Source organism: Pleurodeles waltl, chromosome 4_2 (genome assembly GCF_031143425.1).
Source record: "Pleurodeles waltl isolate 20211129_DDA chromosome 4_2, aPleWal1.hap1.20221129, whole genome shotgun sequence".
NCBI lineage: Eukaryota > Metazoa > Chordata > Amphibia > Caudata > Salamandridae > Pleurodeles > Pleurodeles waltl.
The window spans coordinates 342,421,350-342,447,124 of record NC_090443.1 but is presented as its reverse complement, the minus strand read 5'-3'; the positions used below and the strand labels follow the sequence as shown (position 1 = coordinate 342,447,124).

Sequence of the window (25,775 nt, the reverse complement as noted above, 5' to 3'; positions counted from 1 at the left end):
AGTCACATTCGCACTCACACCTGCATGCACTGCATCAACAGTCCCTGAACCTGCCATCTGTGCAGCCTTGCCCACAGTCACCACAACAGAAGACCCGCAGACATGCACTCCACACACCAGATGCGCAGTCACCACCACCACTATCACCACATCATGCAGCACACCCACCTCGCTTGCAGACACCACCACAACATCCATCCACACGTCCTGTTTGAGCTCCCCCACCCTGTTTGCCCCCCTCCAAAGACACACAAACGCTCACACTCAGACCCCCAACAGCCATCCACCTCACACATGCACACTGTCCATGCACCTGCACCCAAGTCCAGCACACCTCCTCCTCCTCCTCCTACAACCACTCCCTCTACCTCCACTCCCATCCCTCCTCCCACATCCTACCCCATTGGCCCTAAGAAGCTTTTCCTTTCCCGCCTTGGCCTCTTCCCTCACCCAACCCCCAGTCCTGCCCATAAGGTCTCACCCCCCAGCCCAGTACCTCATGCACCCAGTCTGACACTGTTCCACCACCAAAGTCTCCAGCTCCCACGAAGGGGCACATGAGTGCGATGTTGGCCCCCCGCAATAGGACACTCCTACGCCCCCAAAACGGAGGGCTAGAGTGCCGCCCCCTCCCAAACAGACAACCACAACCATGGAGTCACCTCCAAACCCTAGGGCCAAGGAGACCCCTCCCAAGACAAAGGCCAAGGAGGCCCCTCCCAAAACTAAGGCCAAGGAGGCCCCTCCCAAAACCAAGGTCAAGGAGACCCCTCACAAAACTGAGGCCAAGGAGCCTCATCCTGAACCAGGGGCCAAGGAGCACCCTCTAGAACCAGTGGGCAAGGAGCCCCCTCCAGAATTAGTGGGCAAGGATCCCCCTCCATCACCAGAGGGCAAGGAGCCCCATCCATCACCAGAGGGCAAGGAGCCCCCTCCTGAAACAGTGGGGAATGAGCCCCCTCTCAATGAGAAGCCAAACCCACACCCCCACCCCCTGAGGTGCCTGCCCATTTCCAACATGATGCCCCTGAACAGTGGAGTCCCGATGTTGTCAGGACTCAAGTTGGGGCTTGGACTTTGCCCTGTGGGCATTAGAAACTTTGAACTGGCCTTTGGACCTGCATGTAAATATGAAGTTGTGTATGTTTGGATTTGGAATATTCATCCAACATGATTACAGTGGTTGGAACAGAGGTATGTGTCCTGGCTTTCTTTGCTCCTAGGTACTGTTACCCTCGATTTACACTGTGTATTGTGCGTGTGTATGTCACTCTCCCCTCCCTCCCTCTTTTGTGTGCTAGGCGGCTGTACTCACCATCGTCTACGTCGGCGTTGATGGTCCTGGACAGCCATGACGTGGTACAGCATCGGTAAGACTTGCAGTTCAGGTTCTATGGCGGCCGCGGACTCCCCTGTGTCCCTGGAGGTGAGTGTCTCCTTTTATATAATGTGTTTCCGCCAGGCTTTTGGTGTCGTTGCTACCGCTCCAAAAATCCTGGTGGTGTTCTAGTCATAATATGGTGGGCGGATTCTTGTCTTCCACTTGTCTGTAGGTGGCTACCGCTGTGTTCAGTGGTCGTACCACGCTGGCGGTTGGTGTGGTACATTAGCTGTCTATGGGAGGGATCACCACTATGGTCATTATTTGGTAGTCATTACCGCCGGCCTGGCGACGGTACTACCACCATCGCCAGCGTGGCGATCACTTGACCGCTTAGGTCATAATGACCACCTTTGTCTCCAACGACATTGTATAGCTACACCATATGGGCGAACCTGCACAGCATACCTAGAGGACATCTGGGTAGTCCCCGACTCCCTCTCATTACAGAGCAGGATGTTCTCTACAGGTTTTGAGCAGCAACGCTGACACCTCTCCAAGCTTGAGGAGGGTGGAAAATTATTTTTCATTAGTTCCACTAACTTCTTTTTCGACAAGCAATATCCACAACAATGAGCAATTGTTCTCAAATTCAACCCAAACAGATGGAATTGTTTACTATGAACCACCAAGGGAGACTTTTGCCAGTTCTCCTCTTCCAAACATGGCTCCTGTTTTTGCACAAACTACTTCTGGATATTTTGCTGATGTCAATGACTCTTTCACCGACTCATCTGCCTCTTCTGCAACAAGACTTTCAAGAGCACATAAGCTGATAAATTGGCTCAAAATTACCTACTTCATTCATCCATGGAACTATCTGTGGCTCTTATTAACTGTGCTTGCCTTCCTTCTTTAGATTGGGTTTGTCATCATCTTTTTTCTTATTAATATATGGTCATTACCTTCCTGAACGCTCTACAGTTGAACTGGTGGATGAGGTCTTAAAACCACATTTTCCTCCCATATGGTCCGCAAAGACTTGTTCCTAATGAACATTTCAGCTATAACAATTCCTTATAAGATTGTTTGGGATAAAGTTTCTTTTTATATATATTGCCCGACAGAGGTTATTCAAATTCCATATGTATTTAAACTTTCAAGGAATGATGTAATAACACCTGGATTTGTTTCTGATGATTGGGATGTAAAAACAGTTGATTCTATGTTATCTGAACTAGAGTATTTTACTGTATTTGAAGGTGAAGATGTTTATCAAACTAAAGAAAATTATGGAGATATGTTCTGTTATAATTATTATGGACATTATTTTATTCATAGAGCAAGTACCCCAAAGACTATTTCTAATTACACACAATGGGAGCGTTGTCCAACTCTGCCAGTGCGGAGTTCTAAAATGTACTCTGAAAAGTTTGCATATTTTTCTGGGCACAGTGTTAAAAATGCTGAGTCGTATTATTTTAATTTGCCTATAATGGAAATGTACAATACTTTATTGATTGTTTCCCAGTTGGCTATCGCAAGTTATGAATATTGGCTGAAGTCAATTGACTTAAAGAGTGTATGGGGAAATAAAAATTGGCAAATAAGGAGAAAGGAAGCTATATTCATAGTATCCCTGATACCCGTTCAAATTATATTTGTAAATGAAACTGTACGACAGACAAGTTGTTTAGGCTTGGAGAAAATTAAGGAATTAAAGGCGGCCAGTATCCTTGCCCCTGCTAAATTCTATAAATGGCAAAACTACATTAATGCAACTGAAGATCTGCTTGATGGATGGATCCAAAATGGAACATATAACACATCAATTTCACGTCCTGGCGGGTGTTTATTCTGGCCAGAGGACACAAATGGTTTTCATACGCGTTCTGTAAACTCTACAGGGGGTTTTAGAACGAATAGATCAGACCCTCGTTTTGTGTCATCAGAAAATTCCGGTATAGTAACAACAAACATGGGAGGGAAATTATGCCATATCACAAAATAAAATGATGGACAGAGTGTTGAAACTTTTCAAACACTCACCCCCAGTCACAGATCTGGGTTTAATCCATCGTGATTTTGCTTGCCACGTCACCCCAGTTCAGATCCAGCTATATGCAAATCAATCTTGACCCTGCGCCCAATGGGAACAGTCCAACCCGAACTGCCAAGCCAGGTCCTCCCTGGACAGGATTCAAACATCCTGGGACCGGTTTCAGGGTATCACCCTTCATCAGCCACGCTAGCTTGAATTCAGTGGTGCAGCAAGCAAGGAACCCACGTCTGGGCATACCCTAGCCACTTAGGGTGCACAAGGGAATATCCCAAAATAAAATGATGGATGGAGAGTTGAAACTTTTCAAACACTCACCCCCAGTCAGAGATCTGGGTTTAATCCATTGTTATTTTGCTTGCCACGTCACCCCAATTCAGCCCAATTGTGCCATCAATGGTTAAAAGGTTCCTCACTAGATGCTGTTAAAAGAACGACTCAGTCTCCTGTCCAACAACACAGACCTGCAGTATTTCCTGTTAGGCCCCAGAAGACAACGTAAAAAGAGCTTCTTATATGCAGTTTATAATGAAATCTGGAAACTTTCTCATCAAGAAGCCTGTGCCCGGTTAAGGCAAATAGATCAGGAAACGCATAGAAAGCATTAGTAGATAATGAGATTAACACCTTGTCTAACCTTATATTCGCAACAACATCGTTTCATCTGCAATAGATGTTGTGCAAAGTGACATATCATTTTTCAAACATTGACAGAGCCAGCTTATGCAGTTAGTTTAGACACTACAAACACTGAAATCTGGTTGCATTCTCTGGCAACAGGTCAGCACGAGGGACACCTCTTCAGCATTTAATTTGATGTGACAGCAACAAATAATGGCTAAGAAGGAAGCAACTTATGTTATGTTAAACATTGAGAAGTTAGAAAAGTTGCTTTTTACTGTGGCTGAAATACCATCTGGTAAATGGTTAATACATGAGGTTACCAATCTGCCTACTTCACCACTGCAATTCACATCCTGCTTAAAAAAAAACTTCCAGTGGGCAGATATGAAAGGCTAAGAGATAGTTACAATCATGAGGTACGGGAGCTACCCTTTTCACACAAATGTCTCAATGGCATGAAAGAGGTCTTTCTTAGCGGTAGTGAATGTGGGACTTCTGTGACCCATTCGATGGGTTGTAAGCAGCTGTCCTTGCATGGGCGTGCAACGCTTCGGCAGCAAATTTAGCTTGCTATCTGAAGGGAGTTCCAGTCCCCTTGATTAGACCAGCGTTCCAGGTGCTCTCTAATGGAAGCGATGTGCTTCTTAATAGTGAAAGCTGTTGTAGAATGCGAACTGAAATTGCTTATGTAGTTTCAGTCTCTCAAATTGTCACCTGTTGCGGTAACATTGGTTCCCCCCCACGCAACAGACAAATGTAGCAGATATTTGGCCTCATATTGCTTCTTCAAATATAAATTTTGACAAGTTAAGCAAACTAAAAGCTCTATTGTTTCAAAAACATGTGGCGCTGACATCTGCATTCAAGACCTATGTGCTCTAAGTGGCGAGGTCCTCTGGAGAAATACAGTCCCTTTTAAATACAAACTTTCTAAGACACTTTGGTGAATTTGTGGAACGATTTTTTAACATGTCTAGTACTACAGGGATTGTACATTTGTTTAAGGCTGTTGGTTTCAGTTTCGTTAACACTTTCTCCTCTATATTTAGCATAATACCTTCAGCCATACACTCAATATTTTTTAGTATTTTCAGAGGATTTCTGATTACTTTGGCTGTAATAAGTGGCATCTTGCTGTTGCTGTTTTTTATTTGGAATGGCTGTTCCATTGCAACAAGGAGGACTGATGGTGCTTCCACCAGCGCAACTGTGTTGTGAACACATGATGCAGTATTTTAGAACACCATTCCTATAAGAACTGAAGTGCAACTGGTCTCTGTCTTTTAGACCGGTTTTGGATTGTGTGCAGACCGTGTTCCGATGTCTCTAGTGCCTTTTTGAATGAGCACTAAACATTTGTCTTTCTACGAAGCGCTTACTTTCATTGGACACTGATCTGTTGATGTTCTCGCTGAGGGCTCATTACCAGACATGCGCTTTGAGGGTGCGTTTGCTACAGGAAGCCATCCATGAGCTGCTCTTTGTGGATCATGCAGCTCTTGCCTCAACATCCGGCACAACATGAATGGCTGCTGCCTCAGCTGGAGCTCAGGCTTTGGAACATGAGTGCTCTTTAATTTTCCTGGCACCGATTTGGTCACATTACCACCTGCTGAAGTGGAACATTTCCTTGAGTCAATTGACCTGTCTGTAATTGGGGATTTTCAAAATTACATTTACTTTTAAATTCGGATTAATTGGTGCCACAACTAAGAATTTAAGTTGCCCACTTTAAATGTTGTTACCCTACATGCTCAAGTGTGCTTTTACTTGTCACTGTTGACATTTATGTATATATGTTTTAAGGTATTGCCTTTTAGTTGCCTTTTAACTTAGGAACTAGTCTGCTTTACCACTTCTGAACTGACAAGGGGAGGGTGTTATAGAGCCATTTTAGTGATGTCTGTGGGCACGTTATTTTAGCAACTAGGCCTGCTGTCTGTGCCCTTTAGCCTAGAATATTTCATTATATTTAATTTTATTCTTTTAGACTCAGCCACATTTGTGGTGATGTTTTATTTTCCTTTATCTTCCTGTCCTTTTACCTAGGAGCGCTTACATTTCTTAGCACAACATACTTTCACCCTGTGCTTTTTCCAAGGCTGCAATGAGATAGGACTGTTAGCACAAGTGATACACTGCGTCTTTTAACACTTCACAGAAACATACGTATTTTTATGTGGGGACACTTTCTCTGAACACTAGTTGTTTTATTATGAAAATATCTCTCTGTGCCATGCACATTAGAGGGAGGTTCCAGCCAGATGACCACGACTGCATGCTGTCTGACTTCGCTACAGCTGCTTCCTGAGACCACTGGTTCCCTGGCCTTTATGGGGATGATGTCTCTATAGAAAACCAACTTCTCTACTATTGTCTCACTCAGGTGTGGGGGGTGATTCATTCCCGGGGGGATCCTGAAGGGTGGATTAGGGATTATCCTGCTGTGCTGTAGCACAGAACATTAGTAACATAGGTAGGAGTCACATATATTGTGAATACTGACAGTATGGTGGGACATTTCTTATGTTTCACTTTTCTTGTCACCATTTTGCTTCTAATATGTTTCATCATCCTAATTATTGCATTTCATGATATTTTATCTAAGACGCAGCTGATTTAATATATCTTATTGAACTATTCCCTGCTTCTGTTTGTCTTTGCATGTGTGAGGCGAGTGTAACTGAGAGAAAAGAATGAGATCTGATCCACCACGATTCCCTAAGAAGTCATAATGTCATGCGCCTGGATGCCACAAATCATCCCTGCTCTTGGGCAAGATGAGGCTCTGCTAGTTGGCCGGAAAAGGATTACGCAGACAGTTGTCACATGGTGTGAGATTTGACTCAGTTCCTCAGGTGATGCAGCTGCCTGAATCCAGCAGCCTCATTCGTACAATGCGAGACAACGCAACAAAGGAGAAAACTTTCAGAGGTGCAGAGTAATATTTCTCTTTAAAGTGGTTAAGGCATTGTTCAAACAAAGCAAAGGTGGTAAAAATGACTTCAAAAACTTTATCTGCAGGAAAGCAAACAAGTAGTAAATTTGATCTGGTCTGAATTCAAGTTCCTTTTTCAGACTAGCTGAACAGCAGTCTATCCATCTTGATGTTTTCAATGGCTAAGAACCTCACATCATTTCAGTGCACTCAAGTAGCTGTCATCCTTGTAGAAAACCCCTTCCTAAAGAGTTTCCCAAATACACAGAAGACAACGAATGCAACAACTGGAACCTCCTCCTCTGGTACTTAGAGGAGTGTGACAATGGTGTCTCTTATGCCAGGTAAGATAAACAACTTAAACCACACAAAATGCAGTAATATTATGAGCCATTAGAAAGTGCTGCACTCCCAGGCATAGAGCAAAAGCTCCAAGTTTGTGAAGGCTTACAAATTTATGAAAATCCTGGATGGGTCATGGATTCCTTGCCACCGGAAACATAGGGTCATTTTTTTTTTTAAATCACTTCTGATGGATACATCTACTTACGGAATCCTCATCTCTTGACTATCCCCAATGCGCCAACATTCCATGGAAACTTTTCTTGACAGCTCTCCCACATCGACAAGGATGTCAGAATGCCCATTGCTCGGCATCCACACGTGACCTCGCGTGATGTCACTGGAGCCAAATGAAGCCCTTGTTAGCATGCTCACTTCAGTTCCCTTTTTTCCGCACTTTAAATGCGTAACAGTTTTTCTAGGCTCTCCAGAGAGTACCAAGTCTTTCAACACATTAAAAAGTCTTCACTAAGGAAATCTGGTTTTAACCCATGCAAGAAATGTGAGGGTCAAATGTCAATCACAGATCCTCATGAAGACTGTCTTTGGTGTCTAAGTTCAGACCATGACACCAACTCCTGTTCATGTCAGAAAATGAACCGCAAAGCACTGAAGGAGAGAGAGGTGATACTCTTTATGGCTAAGGTGAGACAGGAGAAGAGATGCAGTCGGAAGTCTTGTCCTCGTTCAAAGTTGCCATCTCTCCATTCCTCGAAGTCAGCCAAGAGGAAGCATAAAAAGAAGCAGCGTCATAGTTTCCGCTGTCATTCTCTGAAGTCCGTGTCACCTCGTTGCATGAAGATCAATCAATCAATCAATCAATCATAGTATTTATAAAGCGCGCTATGTACCCGTCAGGGTTTCGAGGCGCTGAGAGGGGGGGGGGGGGAGCGCTGCTGATTTAGCGGTCGAAGAGCCAGGTCTTGAGGAGCCTTCTGAATGCGAGGAGGTCCTGGGTCTGGCGAAGAGATGTGGGGAGAGAGTTCCAGGTCTTGGCGGCGAGGAAGGAGAAGGATCTGCCGCCGGATGTCTTGCGCTGGATTCGGGGTACGATGGCGAGGGCGAGGTTGGCGGATCGGAGTTGACGTGTTGGAGTGTAGAAGTTCAGTCTGGTGTTGAGGTAGGAGGGTCCGGTGTTGTGAAGTGCCTTGTGAGCGTGGGTCAGGAGTTTAAAGGTGATCCTCTTGTCTACCGGGAGCCAGTGGAGTTCCTTTAGGTGAGGGGAGATGTGATTTCGGTGGGGTATGTCGAGGATCAGTCGGGCGGAGGCATTTTGGATGCGATGGAGTCGTTTGATGTCTTTGGTTGGGATGCCTGTGTAGAGTGCGTTGCCGTAGTCAAGTCTGCTGCTGACGAGGGCTTGGGTCACCGTCTTTCTGGTTTCTGTTGGAATCCACTTGAAGATTCTGCGGAGCATTCGAAGGGTGTTGAAACAGGAGGAGGAGACGGCGCTGACCTGTTTGGACATGGTGAGGGCGGAGTCCAGGATGAAGCCGAGGTTTCTTGCGTGGCTGGCAGGGGTGGGCGGGGGTCCGAGGACGGAGGGCCACCATGAGTCGTTCCAGGCCGAGGGAGTGCGCCCGAGGATGAGGACTTCCGTCTTGTCGGAGTTGAGTTTCAGGCGACTGTTGTTCATCCAATCGGCGATGGATTTTAGTCCCTCGTGGAGGTTTATTTTGGCGGTGAGCGGGTCTTTGGTCAGGGAGAGGACGAGCTGGGTGTCGTCGGCGTAAGAGATGATGCTGAGATGATGTTGGCGGGCCAGTTGAGCGAGGGGGGCCATGTAGACGTTGAACAACGTAGGGCTGAGGGAGGATCCTTGGGGGACGCCGCAGATGAGGTTGGTGGCTTTGGAGCGGAAAGGGGAGAGACGGACTCTCTGCGTTCTGTCGGAGAGGAAGGATGAGATCCAGTGGAGGGCTTTGTCTTGGATGCCGGCTACCTGGAGGCGGGTCAGTAGGGTGCGGTGGCAGACGGTGTCAAAGGCGGCTGATAGGTCGAGGAGGATGAGGGCTGAGGTTTCGCCGTTGTCCATCTGATGTCTGATGTCATCTGTGGCGGCGAGGAGAGCAGTCTCAGTGCTGTGGTTTCGTCTGAATCCGGATTGTGAGGGGTCCAGGATGGAATTGTCTTCGAGGAAGTGGGTGAGCTGAGTGTTGGCAATCTTCTCGATGACTTTCGCTGGAAAAGGGAGGAGAGAGATCGGACGGAAGTTTTTGATCGAGGTGAAGTGACTCTGAATCCATCTCCGGTGGACTCTCTGGAGTCACCTTCGAATCTGGGACCATCAATGACTTATCATGGAGGTCCTGATCTGGAGTATGAGATAGATACAGTTCCTCCTGCACCTCCTCAACCTCCTGGACAGGAGCAGTGGCATCCAGCTTTTACTGCTCCAGAATCCGATCCTACAAACATTTTGAATGCTATGTACAGATTTCAAAGGTTTAGAAGTCACATCATACTATTCAGCTATAAGAAAGGAGGCTGATGTGTTGGAACTGCCTCTTCCATCAACTGCGCTCAAGTCTAAATTGCTAACAGAAGTGTTGCATTCTACATATTCCACATCAGAGCCTTTATTATCTTTTAATGAGGCATTGACTGAGCCAATTCTAGAAATTTGGCAGTAACCCATATCATCCTCTGCAGTATCCAGACCAATTGCACAAATTTACAATCCTGACTCAGGAGATCCTCTGTTTTTATCCACTCATTCTTCACATGAGACTTTGGTGGCACAAGCTTCCTATTCATCCAAGTTAACTCCTCGGTCTTTTCTGACGTCCCCAGCAGATAGGAAGTCAAAGAAGATGGAACAGTCTGTGGAAAAGGTGTTTTCTTCTGGTAGCATGGCTCTGAAGTCAACCAACCCAACTTGTTTGTTGGGACAGTACATTCATGCTTTGATGGACTCAGCTAAAACAGTGATTCTGAATTCACCGGAGGATGTTCAGGGTCACTTTTCTGAGCTGCTGAATGACGGCCAGACTGCTGCTCGCCAGGATATTCAGTCGGTCCGGGATAAGGCTGATTCGGTTGCAAGAGCAATGGGGACTTCAGTCACTACAAGGAGCCACGCACGGCTGAGAGGGTCTGGATTCTCGCCGGATGTGCAAAACAGCTTGATGAATTTGCCTTTCAATGGGTCAAGACTGTTGGCGCCGAAGCTGATTCTGCCTTGGAGAGATTCAAGGCTAGCAAGGCAGCGGCAAGATCTTTGAGCTTTCAATCACAGCCAAGGGATTACAGGCAGTTAAGAGGTTCTGTGGGTTTGGCAGGAACTTCTCCTTTCGGGGAAGGCAGCAACAGCAGCTGTCCAATCCCCTCTATATAAGTTACAAGGAATGGGGCAGAGGTAGACAGTGAGGAGCCGCTCATCAGCCAGCCTCCTCCTCCTCTGATTCCTCCCCAGCCAGCGTCACAGGAAAGCAGCCCGGGTTTTGCCATCTTAGAGTGTGCTTTGCTGTTGGGAAGACGGGTGTCCCAGTTTCTACCACAATGACGATCCATAACATCAGATCAGTGGGTTTTAAATATTGTAGAAACTGGGACACCCTACCCTTCCAAGAATTTTTTCCGCCCTTTACTCCCCAACAAGGTTTTTGTTCCAAAGACCCTTTTCTGTTCTTTCAAAAGGAGGTCCTACCCCTACTCATAAAGGGTGCAGGACAGCTGGTTCTAGAGCAGGAAAGAGGACAGGTCAGGGATGCTATTCCCACTACTTTCTGATTCCCGAAAAAGATGGTTGTTTCTGTCCAATCCTAGACCTCAAGATTTTGAATTGGTTCCTTAAGCAGGAAAAGTACAAAATGCTGACCCTTACACAGGTGCTTCTTGCACTCGAAAAAAAAGACTGAATGGTCTTGATCGATTTGCAGGATGCATATTTTCAATTCCCTACTCTGCAATTGCACAGGAAGTATCTCTGCTTCATTGTGGGGCCTCAACTTTATCAGTTTGCAGTCTTGTTTGGTCTTACTTTCTCACCTTGAGTCTTCACAAAGGTGATGGCAGTGGTCGCAGCACATCTCAGAAGGTGGGTACTACCAGTATTTCCTTACCTGGACGATTAGCTGATCAAAGCCAAGTCTCCAGATTTGGCGTTGCATCACTTATCGTTGACAACTCAGCTGTTGTTCAACCTAGGTTTTTCTATCAACAGCTCCAAGTCCCACGTAGAGCCCTCTCAGTGCACCCTAGTCACAGGGGCAGTACTGGACACTACAGTGCATCTAGTCTACCCTCCTCCTCAAAGGATTCTAGACATTAACCTGTGATTTTGATGTTTCACAATGGAGCAGTGGTTCCAGTCCTAAAGGTCTTGTGCCTGCTAGGTCTGTTAACCTCCTGCACTCTCTTGGACACCCATGCATGCTGGCATATGAGGGCCCTCCAGTGGTGCCTCCACTGGCAGTTGTTTCAACACAATTGGGATCTAAAGGGTCAGTCAGGATCTTCAGAGACGCTGCAGTAGATCTTCAATAGTAGGGTATGGCCAGCAATCTGTCTCAAGGGAAGCTGTTTTGCCCTCCACCCCCGGTGGCCACAGTGATAACGGATGTCTCCACTCTAGGGTAGGGAGCTCATCAGGGGGATCTAGAAATCACAGGACTTTGGTCTCCAGAAGAACAATTTGTTTCATAATAATTTATTGGAATTGCGGGTGATACATCTGGCTCTCAAGGCATTCCTCCCTTTCATTTGCGGTCAGGCGGTACAGCTCTTAACAGACAATACTAATGCAAAGTGGTACATAAACAAACAGGGAGGACTAGGGTCGTATCTTCTCTGCAGAGAGGCTCTGCAACTCTGGTACTGGGCTGAGGGTCATCAGATTTTGTGTGATGGCAAATCATCTGGCCGGAGTTCTAACCTGCATACGGGCAGTCTCAGCAAGCATTTTTCAGCTAATCACAAGTTGTGTCTCCATCCAGAAGTAGTTCTTCACATTCTTCAGTTTTGGGGGACCCCTCAGATAGACCTTTTTGCCACTCGAGAGAACACGCACTGCCCATTATTCTGGAGCCTCCAGTATCTGATGCAGGGAGCATTGGGGATGTGTTTCAATTAGGCTGGGGCTCCCAGCTGTTTTACACGTTTCCCTCATACCCTTGATTCCTTGGGTTCTGAGGAAGATTTGCTAAGACCAGGCCCAAGTTATATTAATAGCCTGGAATGGCCACAAAGAGTGTGGTATACAGACCTTCTTCACCTCTCACTGTGCCCTCTACTCCATCTCCCTTAGAGGGTAGATCTCCTCTCACAGTCACAGGGGCAGGTTCTATACCACCACCTCCAGAGCCTGCACCTACATGCCTGGAGATTGAACAAGGCAACCTGAGTTCTTTTTCTCCTCCCCTGATGTGGTGGGTCTTATTTTAACTGCCAGAAGACACTCCACCAAGTCGGTTTATGCCGGCAGATGGGCTAAGTTTGTAAACTGGTGTGTGGAAAATTCCATGGGCCCTTTAAAGGCCCATTTGTCTGATATTTTACGCTTTCCTTGGCACAGCAAGGCTGTGCAGTTGCAACAGTTAAGGACTATTTCTTTGCTTCCCTGACCAACCTTCTCTGTTTAAGTCCCCTATAGTGATAAAGTTTAATAAGGGACTTACTAACAAGTATCCTCCCGCTCCGTTCATTATGCCTCAGTTGGATCTCAATTTAGTGTTTACTTATCTTATGTATTCTCCATTTAAACCTTTGCATAGTTGTCCTTTAAGGTTACTTACTTTTGAGACCGTTTTTCTGATTGCTATAATTTCTGCTAGACGAGTCAATGAGTTGCAGGTTTTAAGTGTTAAGCCTCCTTTCATGACCTTTTACCCTGATAGGTTGGTGTTAAGAACCAGGGCTGCTTTCCTGCCAAAGATGGTTACTCCCTTCCACTCAGCCCAGTTTATCACCCTTGTTACTTTCTTTCCTTCTCCACATCCATCTAAAGAAGAGGAAAGATGTCATTGTTTGGACTACAAAAGGGCTGTTTGCTTTTATGTGGACAGTACTTGTGATATCCGGCTGGATGATCAGCGATTTGTTGGCTATGTGGGAAAGGAAAAACAGTGCATAAGAGGACATTATCACGATGGATCATCCTTTGCATCAAGATCTACTATGCCATGGCTCGCAAGGAATCTCCAGAAGGTACTAGCGCTCATTCCACTAGAGCTAATCCTCTACTTCTGCTTTAGCTAGCGGTGTCCCTGTAGTTGACATCTGTACAGCGGCAACTTGGGCCTCCCGTCACACTTTTACGAAGCACTATTGTCTAGACTGTGAAGTGAGGGGGGACGGTCACTTTGCTCATTCTGTTTTGTAGGATTTTTTGGTACTCTACTAAAAAGGGGAGGAATCCACAGGTAGATGTGTTCATCAGAAGAACAAGTTACTTACCTTCGGTAATGCTTTTTCTGGTGGGCACAGTATCTACCTGCGGATTCTTCACCAAAACCCATCCACCTCCCTGTTGCTTCTCTGCATAAACCTAAAGAGTTTTGTATATATAATTGCCAGTTTTTATACGTAAATATTTGATTTAAGGTTCTATGAACTGTGATTAAAATTTTTAGTTTGTTCCTCTGGTTCGCTTTGAAGGCACTTAAAAAACAGGTGGAAACTGACATCAGCATAATGAGGGCTTCTTATGACTTCAGTGATGTCAGAGAGGTCGTGTGCAGAGCCGTGGGCATTGTGATGTCTTTGTTGACGTGGAAGAGCTGTCAAGAAAGGTTTCAGTCGAATGTTGGTGCACTGGGGATATTCAAAAGTGAAGAATCAGCAGGCAGATACTATATCCGCCGGAAAAAATGTTACAGAAAGTAAGAAACTAGTTCATCTGGGGAGTCTGCTGCAACTCCTGCAGCCCCTGAAACACTTCTTTACTTTGTTGGTGATGCCCTGCCATCCTGGGGCCACCACAAGGCAAGAACAAATAAGTAAATGGGCATCTCCTGAGGCATTATAGGGCACTCCGGCTGGAGGAGGAGTGAATATTTTAACAGCACGTCTCCTGCTGTGCTGGGAGCTCGCATGTCTTTTCCTTCTTGTGTTTTCCAAGTTTGCTTCTATATTCCATGGGTACCCGAGCCCACTGGGCATCCAGGTGCAGTTACAGTGATGGGGGCAGCATGAAGAGCCTAATTCCTGACGCCCCACTGGCTCCCCGCTTGCCTGTGCACCTCGAGTGGGGAATGCAGTGGACAGCACTCCTTCAGCTGCTCCTACACCAGGATCAGCCATGTGTGGCTTGACCTTTCCTTGCCTTCAGGGCTCAGAGAGGAGATCCCAGGCTGCTGCAGGGTATGGGGGCCGAGATGGAGATCCTCTTTTCTATCCTGCGTCAGCCCCCTGGGAGTTGCAGTGCAGCCCCCAGGGGCAGGAATGAACCTAGGGAGGGGGCCCATGCGCTCCCCTTCAAAATAGAAAAATAATCCTCATGCCAACCCCGTACCCTGGCCCACCCGAGGGGTAATCTTTATAGATGCGGAGGAGCCCCAAACACTTTGATCCTCTCTGGGGGTCAAAGGTCACTAACAATAAAAAGGCCATAGCTAAGGCCCCATTGAGCTGATTTGGAGGATCCTGGGCTCATTTACTCCTGGGGGCGAGCTCTAGCCATCACGGGTAGCTCCAGCAGGCTCCCTGGCCTCCATGGTGGTGTACTTCACAGGGAGCTGATTCCACTGGCTTCCTGCACCAGCTTTTCTCCTGGGGTTTGTTTGCTGGTGCTCCTCTCCTCTTTTTGGGCACATAAGCCCAGATCTTTTCCCCAACCCGTCCTCAGGGTGCGTAAGGAGGGAAGCCTCAGTGGCCCTTGAAAATACCCACTGGTCATGTGGTCATTTTGGGACAGAATACCTTTAGGGCACAGGGGGTTTCTTCTTCCAGTTGTCTGTGGCTGCTGCGGCCATTGCAGCCCCAGTGTCCCGATTCCAATAGCAAAGAGCACCCTCTCTCCCATATCCAAGAATTTTTAAATAGAGGTTAAAGGTTCTGGAAGCCAGACACCCCTGGCTAATCCTAGGTTGCCACATCACCGCTCCACCCCTGTCCCAACCCTCATGCACAGCATGCTGAGACAACTCCAGATGGCGTTGTCCAGAAGTCACTGGTCACATTTCCTCTGGAAGCCTCAGCTCCACCTCTCACTGGCATCACTGTCAGGGCCTTTCCCACCAAAACTTAAAAGAGGAGTCCCCTTCAGAGTTGGCTCCAGTTGTCTGGACTTCCTCCTTTGTTCAGTGGGCTTGGGATGTCCCAGCCCAGGTACAGTGTGACAGCTAATTAACAGATGCAGATTTTCTTCCCCACCCCTTCCTCCTCAGAAGCTGAGGGAAGCACCATCAATGGCTCCTTTTGTGTGGGTAGATCGTTGTTCCCTCTGCTAGGTAGCAGAGAAATTTAACTTGGAGTAGCAGGGTGCCAAAGGGCCTGGACTGTGATCCTAAGCGGAGCCAGGAAATATGAAAATTCTGGACGACCCATAAGATGTACATATATGATCTTGGGACCTGTGTAGTGAGACCGTGTGCACGTTTCACCCCAGTTGCATACCTCACAGGACTTTGTAGGCCTAAGGTAAGTAGAACTTAATTCTAAGGCAGATTTCCCCCTATATATATAATACTGACTCTCTATAGACAAAACAGTAAGCCAAACTGATTTTTACCTATGAGTGCCCGCTAATAAAAGACCTACCCCAGGTCAAGATCTAACCCTGCAGAGTCCTCTCTGTGTCAGGCTATCCATGCACGGTTATCAGACAGCACACCACAGTAGTCTCACAAGTGGAGCGGCATGTGTCCACACATGTTCACATATAATCAGCCAAGTTCCTCTCATTATAGCTGCGATGTAGTGGCCTTATCTAAAAAGGCTGACATTGGAAGTTAACATGCACAGTTCATTTGCCATGTGATTACCACGGTTGAGACATCTGTAGTGAGACTCACCCACAGTAAAAAGTCAAAAACTGAGTAATCAAAAAATCTGGGCATATTAAATGGTGGAACACATTTTGCAGTAAGTGGACCTGAGCTCTATCCAGCTGCCACTTGAGGTGGCTGAAGTGATTTTTCTATCAGTCGCCTCCATTCAAATACCTTTTCTGGTACACATGCTGGATTCAGTCCCTGCACAGGAATTCGATCTATCTTAAATTTTGTGGATTTTAAGTGGCATCTGCACTGATGTTGCTAGACCTCACTGTAGCTTTCAACACTGTCCATCACCCAAACTTACTGACCAGACTGCAGAAGTGGGTATTCATGACAAAGCCTTGGATATGGTAACCTCCTTCCTGGCAAACCATGAACACATAATCTTCCTATCCTCATTCACCCACTGCCATTACCTCCTAGAGACTGCTGCTCCTCGGAGCTCAACTACCCCCCCGCCCATCCTTTTCAGTATCTACCTTAGCCCTCTGCAAGGAATGATATAATCTTTGAATCATCTTTGTTTTACTTATACAGATGAGAGATATTTTGAACTTCCAGAATCTCAAAGAATCCATGTCCAGAAATATTGCACCATGCTAAATCGCAGTTAGAGACTGGATGACTATCAACCACATTAAACTCAATCCAACGAAATCGAAATCCACAGATGTAGACACTATCTGACTGCATATGATATCACGACTGGGCTTGCAGAACTAGGCACACGTTCCTCAAACAACTGAGTAAAAAGACGAGAAATTCTCTTAAACAAGGACCTTACTTTGGAACGTCAATTGGAGTCTGTAGGGGAATTCTTCTATGATTATGCTCAGAATCATAAAACAGAATTTCCCATACCCAAGCATACTCCACTAAGTTCCATCTACAAATGCTCTCTGTAGGAAATCTGACCTTTCTGCTTGGTTAGCTCAGATTTTTCTCCTTTTCCTGGACCCTATGTTTTTGATGGCTGTACAACTCTGTGTACTTTACCCTTGCTAGCCAGTAGTAAAGTTAATGTGCTCCCCCTTTTAATATGGTTGAATTTGCATGATTGTAATTGGCATTTTTAACCGGCTTAGAAGTCCCTCATGTATGATACAAAATGTACCCAGTGCCTGGCAGGGAAATGGCACTAGTGGACTGCAGCACATATTGTGCCATCAACTGCAGTGTCAGTGCAAACATGGCTTCAGGCCTACCATTGTAGCTTGACTGTGGAAGTGTGAAAACTGCAATTTCACCTGTAAATACAAGCCCTTTCAAGAGGTGAAAAATCTTCCTTTGAAATATTAAAAAGTCACCCCCATGAAGCCGATGAAGCCCACAAAGCAGGATGCATGGTACGTCAAAATGACATGTAGAAATTCAATGTTGACATGCAGAAAATGAATGTTAGCATGCCCTTACAGTGTCTAGCATCCAAAAGCTATTTTCATTGTAGCATGGCTATCTGTCAAGTGAAGAAAACCAGAGTGCAGATTAAAATACTAATACTGTATCTTGGTTGGGAAAGGGATCATCAAGACAAATAATTAAATAACTATTTTTAAGTTATTAAAAATCCAAATGAATAGTGAAGTCAGATTTTAAATAACATTTAAACGGTTAAATATTCCCAACATCAAGTTCTTTTTTTTTTTTTTTTAATATATTTTTATTAACATTTTGTTTTTACACAGTTTCATATTTGTTCATTTTACATGCATTTTTTGCTTATACTGTTGTATTCTTCTTTTTGCTCAATGTTTGCACTCTTTATTATCGTTGGTCTTAACATTTTTTATTCAATAAATTATGCACATATACTTGTTAAAGTATATTTCCTTTCTGCAATTCGTTATTCTGTGTAATAAACAATCAAACAACAAACTTGGACCCCTTCTTCCTTGTAACTTGGGAGGGTGGTGTTCGGGGTTGGATAGAGGAAGGTAAGGGTGGTGGGAGGGGAAGAGGAAGGTGAGGGGGAGGGAGAACCCGAGGTATGCGATGTACAATTTCTATTGGCAATCGTTTTGAGTTAGTTGGAGGTAGGGAAAGGAGGAAGGGGAGAAAAAAGAAATTCAAATGACCCCAAACGGTCAACTTTACGGCTTCGTGCAAATGGCTTTTGTGATTGCTAGCTTGAAGATACTATTATGTGCCCATTTTTGAGTGAGGGAAGATGGTAATCCAGGGCGCACCGGCGCACCGTGGAGGTGGCGTGACACTCACGTTGCTTACTATTATTGTCAGTGGATCAGGAGTCAGAGGTCCACCCAACATCAAGTTCTTAGAGGCTAATTTGCATTCAGTCTCAAACATCTCCCAGCCAGTAATTAGGCTTGAATAGTTGTTAAATGCCTCCCAGGACCAAACAATAGACTGACCTGAATGGGCTGAGATTAATCTACTGAACTCAACAGAATATGCAGGGTGGGGGCAGTGGGCATTCTTTTCAAACTACAATGTCAGATCCTGCCTGTGTGTCAAATCCTGCTTGAGAGGTCTGCTGGGTTCAGATATAACACTTGGAACACACTTCAAAGGGAAGAGGATGCCAAGAGATTTCTTGTGGAGCCACTGTCTGGTTGCTGAAGGACTACCGGAATTCTGCCTTTGGGTTTATTGTGGGTACAGTGGCTGCCTCAAACTGGAATTTAGTATTAGATGTGGGAGAACACCTGGCTTACTATAGCAAACTCTACCCACATACACCCAGTCATCAAAGCCCAGGTTTTGTGTCGCCAAATACTTTTGCTATTTTGAAAATGCCTAATATGGGTGGGGCTGGCCCTGGGAATTTTTACCCCACTAGCGAGGGTGAGCCCCAGAGTCATTGCCACCCACTAGCTAGTTCCAGGCATAAATATGGTACCTTCAGCCATACACTTGAGAACACTTTCAGGACCTGAGGAAGAATAGAAGAGGCCTGGGCCTAATGTTTGTCCTGAAAAAATGGGCCTGCTCTCCCTTGTCTCAGGACAAATAAGTAGACTCCAAGGGTCAGTTGGCTGACCTCTGGTGTAAGCTACAAGGTCATAACAAGCTGTAAGCAGTCCTTTCTGGATGTACTCAGCTGACCAGTGGCAACTGGACCTGAATTGGACCATGCTGTTGACCTCTGCCTGACACAGTGCGAGTCTGTAAGTGTCTCCCAGGGTATCCTGGGGTCTTTAGAAGTGAACTCCTGCAGTGGATTGGTTCTTAAAGGACTAAGCCAAAAGGTAAAATCTTTGACCAGGATGAACCTAGTTGGTGTGTCCGACCTGCGCTCCATCGCGGTCAGCCTCAAATTGAGCCCATATTCCTAACTACCGCAGTCAGAGACTATCTTGGCACTATTTCCATGTAAAATTCATTTCTCCGGTTCCCATTATTAGATCTTTGTCATTTTGGAGGGATTGTGTTTATCACATTTTACTCTTTTTTTATAAATTGGTTTGAGATTTGTATTATGTGGCATTTTGACTTTTTTACTGCCTTGGTACTGCATAAATACTTTACACATTGGCCTAAATTAGGCCTGTCTGCTTTGTGACACAGCTGCCAGGGTGTTGAGCTCAGATTAATTTAGTAGCTTTGAGGGTTCACCCTGTCAAGGGTTGTGATTATTCCTTGAGGTGGATGCTCATTCACCCATTCTTACACTCCCATGCTCTCTCACAAATGTTATACCAGTGGGCTTACCTTAGAGGACTGCATTCCTCCTAAATGGGTCCATAACTGTGGATAGACTTCTCAGTTATCTTCAATTCTGGGATCTCATTAACCACGTCTTTTTGACACTGTACTGCCCCCCCGATCTCTTTTAAGGGAGTGTGCATATAACACCAAACAGTATAAAAATCGGACCAATGATCCATCAGAAAATATCATCTTGTTGACCTTAGCATTGCCCTCTCCCCAACACTCAGGTTCAAATTAAAGTGTTGTGCTTTAACAAATGTTAACTGAGAGTTCTTAATGAGTACAAGCCTGAAAGCTTGAACCCCTTAGCCCTCCACAAAAGAAATACAACATTCCTTCACTTAGCGGAAGGTCATAAGCACTTGGCTCTTCAGGCCACTGAGATTCTTAACTCACACAACACACAATCTATCAAGTGTGGAAATCCGCTGAACTTAAGCTGCACCAAACCACCACAGCCTGGGACAAACAAGAGCGTTTCCCCAAGGACAGCAAACCTATCCAAACATCCTGCCCATGTCCTCTGATTTAAACAAGAAGAAATGTGGCATGCAGCGGTGTGTATTCCTTCTTTTATGCTTCAGACCACTGGCACATACACCGGCAATGAAATGCTTGCTGTGACACAACCACGCCAAGTGTACGGACATCACGCATCACACCAAGGGCCAGATGTAGCAAAGGGTTTTACCCATTTTGTGTCTATGGGAAAATGTGTTCGTACATATGGCCCCAAATGTTTCCCACATAAGAAAAAACTCACACACCTCCAAACAAACATAAAAGGCTCCTTAAAATCATTTTGAAAAAAGAGTGCTACATGGACACGTAGCTGCAGTTGCGTACTACACAAATTCTAGATACAAATATTCAGTTAGTTGTTATGGAAAACATGGATCAATATTGAACAAGAGAACCCTCCTCTCGAAATATTACACAGAGTTCTGGGATAGAAGCCTGTGTCACCTGTAAGTGAAATATACCTTATATACATGTATTTGTTTAAATGTGTAGTTAATTATAGCGTAGACCTGCAAACAAAGCAACAGAGCCACAAAAACACTGTCAGTAAGCATAAAATGATATGACATTCTTGGGTAACAGAACGTACCAGACATCAGCACCACACACAGCACGGATAGAAGCAGCTTCCGGTTCTCAGATACTTTTCTAAGGGGGAGGGGGCAGTAGAGGAAAAAAACAAATGGAACAAAATTCAGGAAAATATTAGCAAACAATTAATAAGGTAGAGCGCCAGTGGCCTCGAGGGGTTGGCACAGGAATACAAAACCTAGCGCAATATGGGCTAAATATTTGGCACCTGTCACCTCTATGGCTGTAGAGACATCTCTATGGCTTTGCAGGGATACAAACCAGTCTGTCTGTGCGGAAACATAGGGCATATCGCCGCTGTGCTTCTGTGGAATAGATGGCTGTCACCTCTGAGGCTGTACAGGGATACAGTGCGTGTCACCTCCATAGATTTTTAGAAATACAGTGCCTGACTCCTGTATGATGTATAGGGACACACGTTTGTCACCCTAATGCTCTATCGGGATACAGGTCTTACTGTATCCAACGATTTATAGGGATATTCAGTCTGCCATACCCATGGCTATGAAATGATACAGCGCCTACCAGCTCCGGGGCGGTAACGAGATGCATCGACTTTCAACTTTACGATTGTAAGGGGGTAAAGGCCCTCTAACCCCTATCGCATGTTAATATATGAAGGCCTCACCTTTTCACGAGTAGCGCAGCCACCAGCAGGAGAGTGAGTGATAGACTGGGCAGCCCTGTTCCCTGAGCATAGGTAAAACCTGTAGAAAATCACAACCAGTGAACCTCTATCACAAAAAGATTTCTCGTCAGAGTGCATACATTTCACACACAAGAAGGTGGAGCAGCAGTGCTTAATCTGTGCTTGTTGTTTCTGGTGCGGAGCACAAAAACTTATTTTTGAGGGCCGGCGCTTATTTTCCTGCTTCAAGCATTTACTGCTAGCAAAAGACACAAATGCGAAAGACGGAGGAAGAGAAAAACGAAAAAGCGTCAGAAATGGGAAAAGCAGGAAGCTGGAAGAGTGAGCTGAAGGGACAGGGAGTGGCTGTACATGGATTAATGAGGCCCGATATGACTTCAGGATTACGCTGCCTCAGTATTCCGTGCTCGCACATTTAATTGCAGGAGCCGCGTGTTTGAGAGGAGAGTTTTGAGCACCGGCACGTTTATTTACAAATTAAGCACTGAGAGCAGCTGACCCTCACACAAACGATTTCGGTCCCTAAAGTGCACACTTCCCAAGAGTTTCTCACCTCCCCACATGCAGGGAACAAATGTTACTAACACTGTACACACAAACCTCACTGTGTCTCATCCTTAAATCCATAGTCTCATCCTCAAACACAACGGCTAAAGCATGCACAACCCCTCACACAAAGAATTTCTCAACGCCTCAAGTTTGAGGCATTATTTGAATGCCTTATCCTCACACAATGGAATTTACTTGGGTAGAGCACCTTCATTCATAGAGCATTTCTTGCAAGCATCATCCTTACACAGAGCAATTCTCAATTGTCTCACCCTTAAGCCACGCACACAATTATTGAGTGCTTTACCCTTACAGACATATGGAATTTCTTGAGTGACTCACCCTGACAAACAGGGCATTTCTTGCACGTTTCACAGGCAGAACATTTCTCGAGTGCCTCACTCACACAACCTTTTCCTCTGCACTTCAGCCTAGCAAATGGCAGTTCCAAAGCTCTTTGCTCTCACATATGGCATTTCTCAACCTCCTCACCCAAATATGAACTTTCCTTTGTGTCCCACTGTCACACACAGGACTTTTCCCAAGCACCATGCCCTCATACTTATTTATTACCTGTAATGCCAACTGGCACATAGGGCAGCTACGAAGAACCTTCACTGCAGTCTGCTTTGGGCAAGTTTCTGTCTGGTGCCCCAGCTGTGGTTCAGGGTCTTGATTTCTTTTACCACAGTTCACCTTCAGGTGTTCTGTGGCCTGCCTTTCTTCCGCTTGCCTTCTGGGGTCTAGTGGAGAGCTGTTCTTGTGATGGAGTCTTGTTCTCTCTTAATGGTGTGTTCTATCTGTCTTCATCTTTTTCTCATGATGGTGTCCAAAGTCTGTTGCTTACATCTAGCAGGCAGTTCCTAGTTGGAGGTGGTTCGCAGCCAGAAAGTGTGCAAGATTCTTCTCTGGATACTGGTGTGGAAGGCTGACAGTTTGACTATGTCGCTTTTCGTCATCCACCAACATTGTGACCCATACAAGAGTGTAAACAGATCGTAACTCCGGTAAAGCCTCAGTTGGTGTTGGTGCTGTACTGATTTGACCTTCACACACTTTTCAGCATCCTGAAGACATTCCTGGCCGTGTTCAGTCTGCTCTTGATGTCTCTCGTAAAGCCTCAGTTTGGTGTTGGTGCTGTACTGATTTGACATCCACATATTTTTCACCATCCTGAAGGCATTCCTGGCCTTATTCAGACTGCTCTTGATGTCACTGCTTGCCCCTCCCTCAAGTCTGATAGTTGATCAGTCATGGTTAGGTCCTCTCCATCCACCTTGATTGGGAAGGGTTTGAGAATGCTGAGTGGCATAACTTTAGATTTCTTCATGTCGATCTTTAGGCCCACTTGCTGTGCATAGATGTTGACGGCGAGACAACTTTTCTTGCATATGCTGGTGTGTGTGAGAACAAGGCTAGGTCATCTGCATAGTCAAGGTCCTCCAGTGTAAAGAATAAGGTCCATCTGATGCATTTGGCTTGGTCTTCAGTTGTGCGCCACATCACCCAGTCAATAACAAGGTTGAAGAGCAGTGCTCACATTATGCATCCCTTTCTCACACCATTTTTGACATCTAAGCTATGCTCCTTGTCTCCCACCTGGCAGGTAAAATTACCATAGAAGCTCTTGATGAGGAGAATTATCTGCTGCAGTATGCCACTGGCTTTCAGTACATTCCAGAGCTTCTCACATTGAGTACTGTCATGGGTTTTCTCAAAATAAATGAAGCTGATGCATAGTTGTCTCTGCCATTCTGTGCACTGCTCTATGATATTTGTACAGTAAGCATCTGATCAATACAAACTCTGCCTTTGTGGAACCAAGCGTGTTCTTTTCTTAACTCCTTGTTCACAGCATCAGAAATATGCTATGTAATGATTTTCACGAGGATTTTACTCAGGATTGACAGAAGGGTGATTCCACATCAATCGTTACAGTTAGTTAATGCTTCTTTGGAATCTTGATGATGTTCCAGTCACCTGGTACTTTCTTTCCCTCCAAAATCAGGTTGGAGGATAATGTCTGATGTTTCATGGTCTGCTTTGAAAACTTCTGCATTCAGGTTGTCTTGGCCAGTAGCTTTTACGTTCTTGAGAGATCGGATGGCAATCACAAATTCTTCTTTCAGTGCTGGGGCATCCAAACCTGTTTCTTGGATGTCTGCTTCACTTGTTGGTACTGGTCTGTTTAAGACTTCTATGGAATACGTGGCCCAATGTGCTTCCTGTTCTTTCTCTGCTGTGACTAGTCTGCCTCGTTTGTCCATGATAGAGGTGCTGTACGTTGCACAAGATTTACCACTGATTGTCTTTGTGATCTTGAAGACCTTCCCTTGTTCTCTCCAGCTGCCTCTTCTGCTTGGCTGGTCGAGGCTGTCCATGTATACATGCATGTTGCTCTTATCATTATTTTAACTGCTATGTTTGCATATATGTACTGTTGCTTGTACTTCTCTTGCAGCCTCTCAGACTGTCCTCTATGAGTTCCTTTTTCTGCTGTCCTCCTATCTTCAATATCTTGCCATGTGTCTTGTCTGATCCATTCTTTCCTCTTCCTTGTCTTGGTCACTAGGCATGTTTCACTGCTTTTAACATATAATGAAGAGACCTATTCCCATTTCTTGTTGACTGCACCTGCAGCTGGCTCAGACTGATATTCGGTGTCTGACAGGAACCTGTTTTTGATTTGTAAGGCAATGCCTTCTTGGCCTTGGGGTCCTGTACCTTTGCCACATCGAAGTGCTATAATCCTGATGTTTTGCATTCAGTTTTTCTGAGCTTCAGCTTCACAAGAGTGGTCACTAGATGGTGATCACTGCTGACATCCGCTCCCTTCCTCACTTTAACATTTTGCAGTTAGGGTCTGCAGGTGCTGCTTTTCATTAGGTGGTCAATCTGGTTTCTGTCTCTGCCACTAGGTGAACACCAATTCAGTTTGTGACTATTAGGATGGGGGATGAGAATCCCTCCTATGACTAGATTATTTGTGGTGCAAAATTCCAACAGTCTCTCCATTGTCATTCATTGTTTCACAATCTTCCTTTTGCATGGCTCTCTCATGGTTTGCGTTGCCATTTCCCACTTTAGCATTTAAGTCTCCTATCGCAGCCCTTAGATCGGGGTTCAGCACAGCTTTAGGCTCACCTCGCATTTGCTGATAGAATACATCATTGACTTTGTACGTCATTTGTTGGAGCATAGCAGTGGATAATGGTGGTGCTAATGTGTCTGCCTTTTACTGGCTGTTTACTGACTTCCACTCAATTAGGCATTTCTCTTTTCTCATGCTGAGGATGATGGCTGCTCCTTCGTGATGTTGATCATCATCCCAGTGATCGTCACACCATCAAGCATGTATCTTGCAGAGACTCTAGCAGTCCCTCTTCCCCAGAAGATTTAGTGGTTCTTCCTACTGTTTCCATATCAAATGTTTTTTATGGAACATGGTTGTTAGTCTTGTGCCCAACCCTAAACCTGGAGGACCAGGGGAACAAGCTTTGTCTTGTCTCTATTCTTTGACCTGTCCAGCTTGGGCAACCCTGCCACTGGACTAAGCTTCCACCAGTACA

General features: G+C 45.5%; 1 protein-coding gene across 1 annotated transcript in view; it reads right to left on the bottom strand.

Annotated features, from left to right (window-relative positions):
• The window catches only part of LOC138292684 (uncharacterized), a 311,929-nt gene that overhangs the window by 121,885 nt on the left and 164,269 nt on the right, over positions 1 to 25,775 (bottom strand). Inside the window, exons 5-6 of the mRNA XM_069231404.1 lie at positions 21,637 to 21,715; positions 21,007 to 21,065 (exon numbers count right to left, since the gene is read on the bottom strand). Coding sequence (XP_069087505.1) covers positions 21,007 to 21,065; positions 21,637 to 21,715 — 138 coding nt within the window. The remainder of the gene's footprint in view (positions 1 to 21,006; positions 21,066 to 21,636; positions 21,716 to 25,775) is intronic.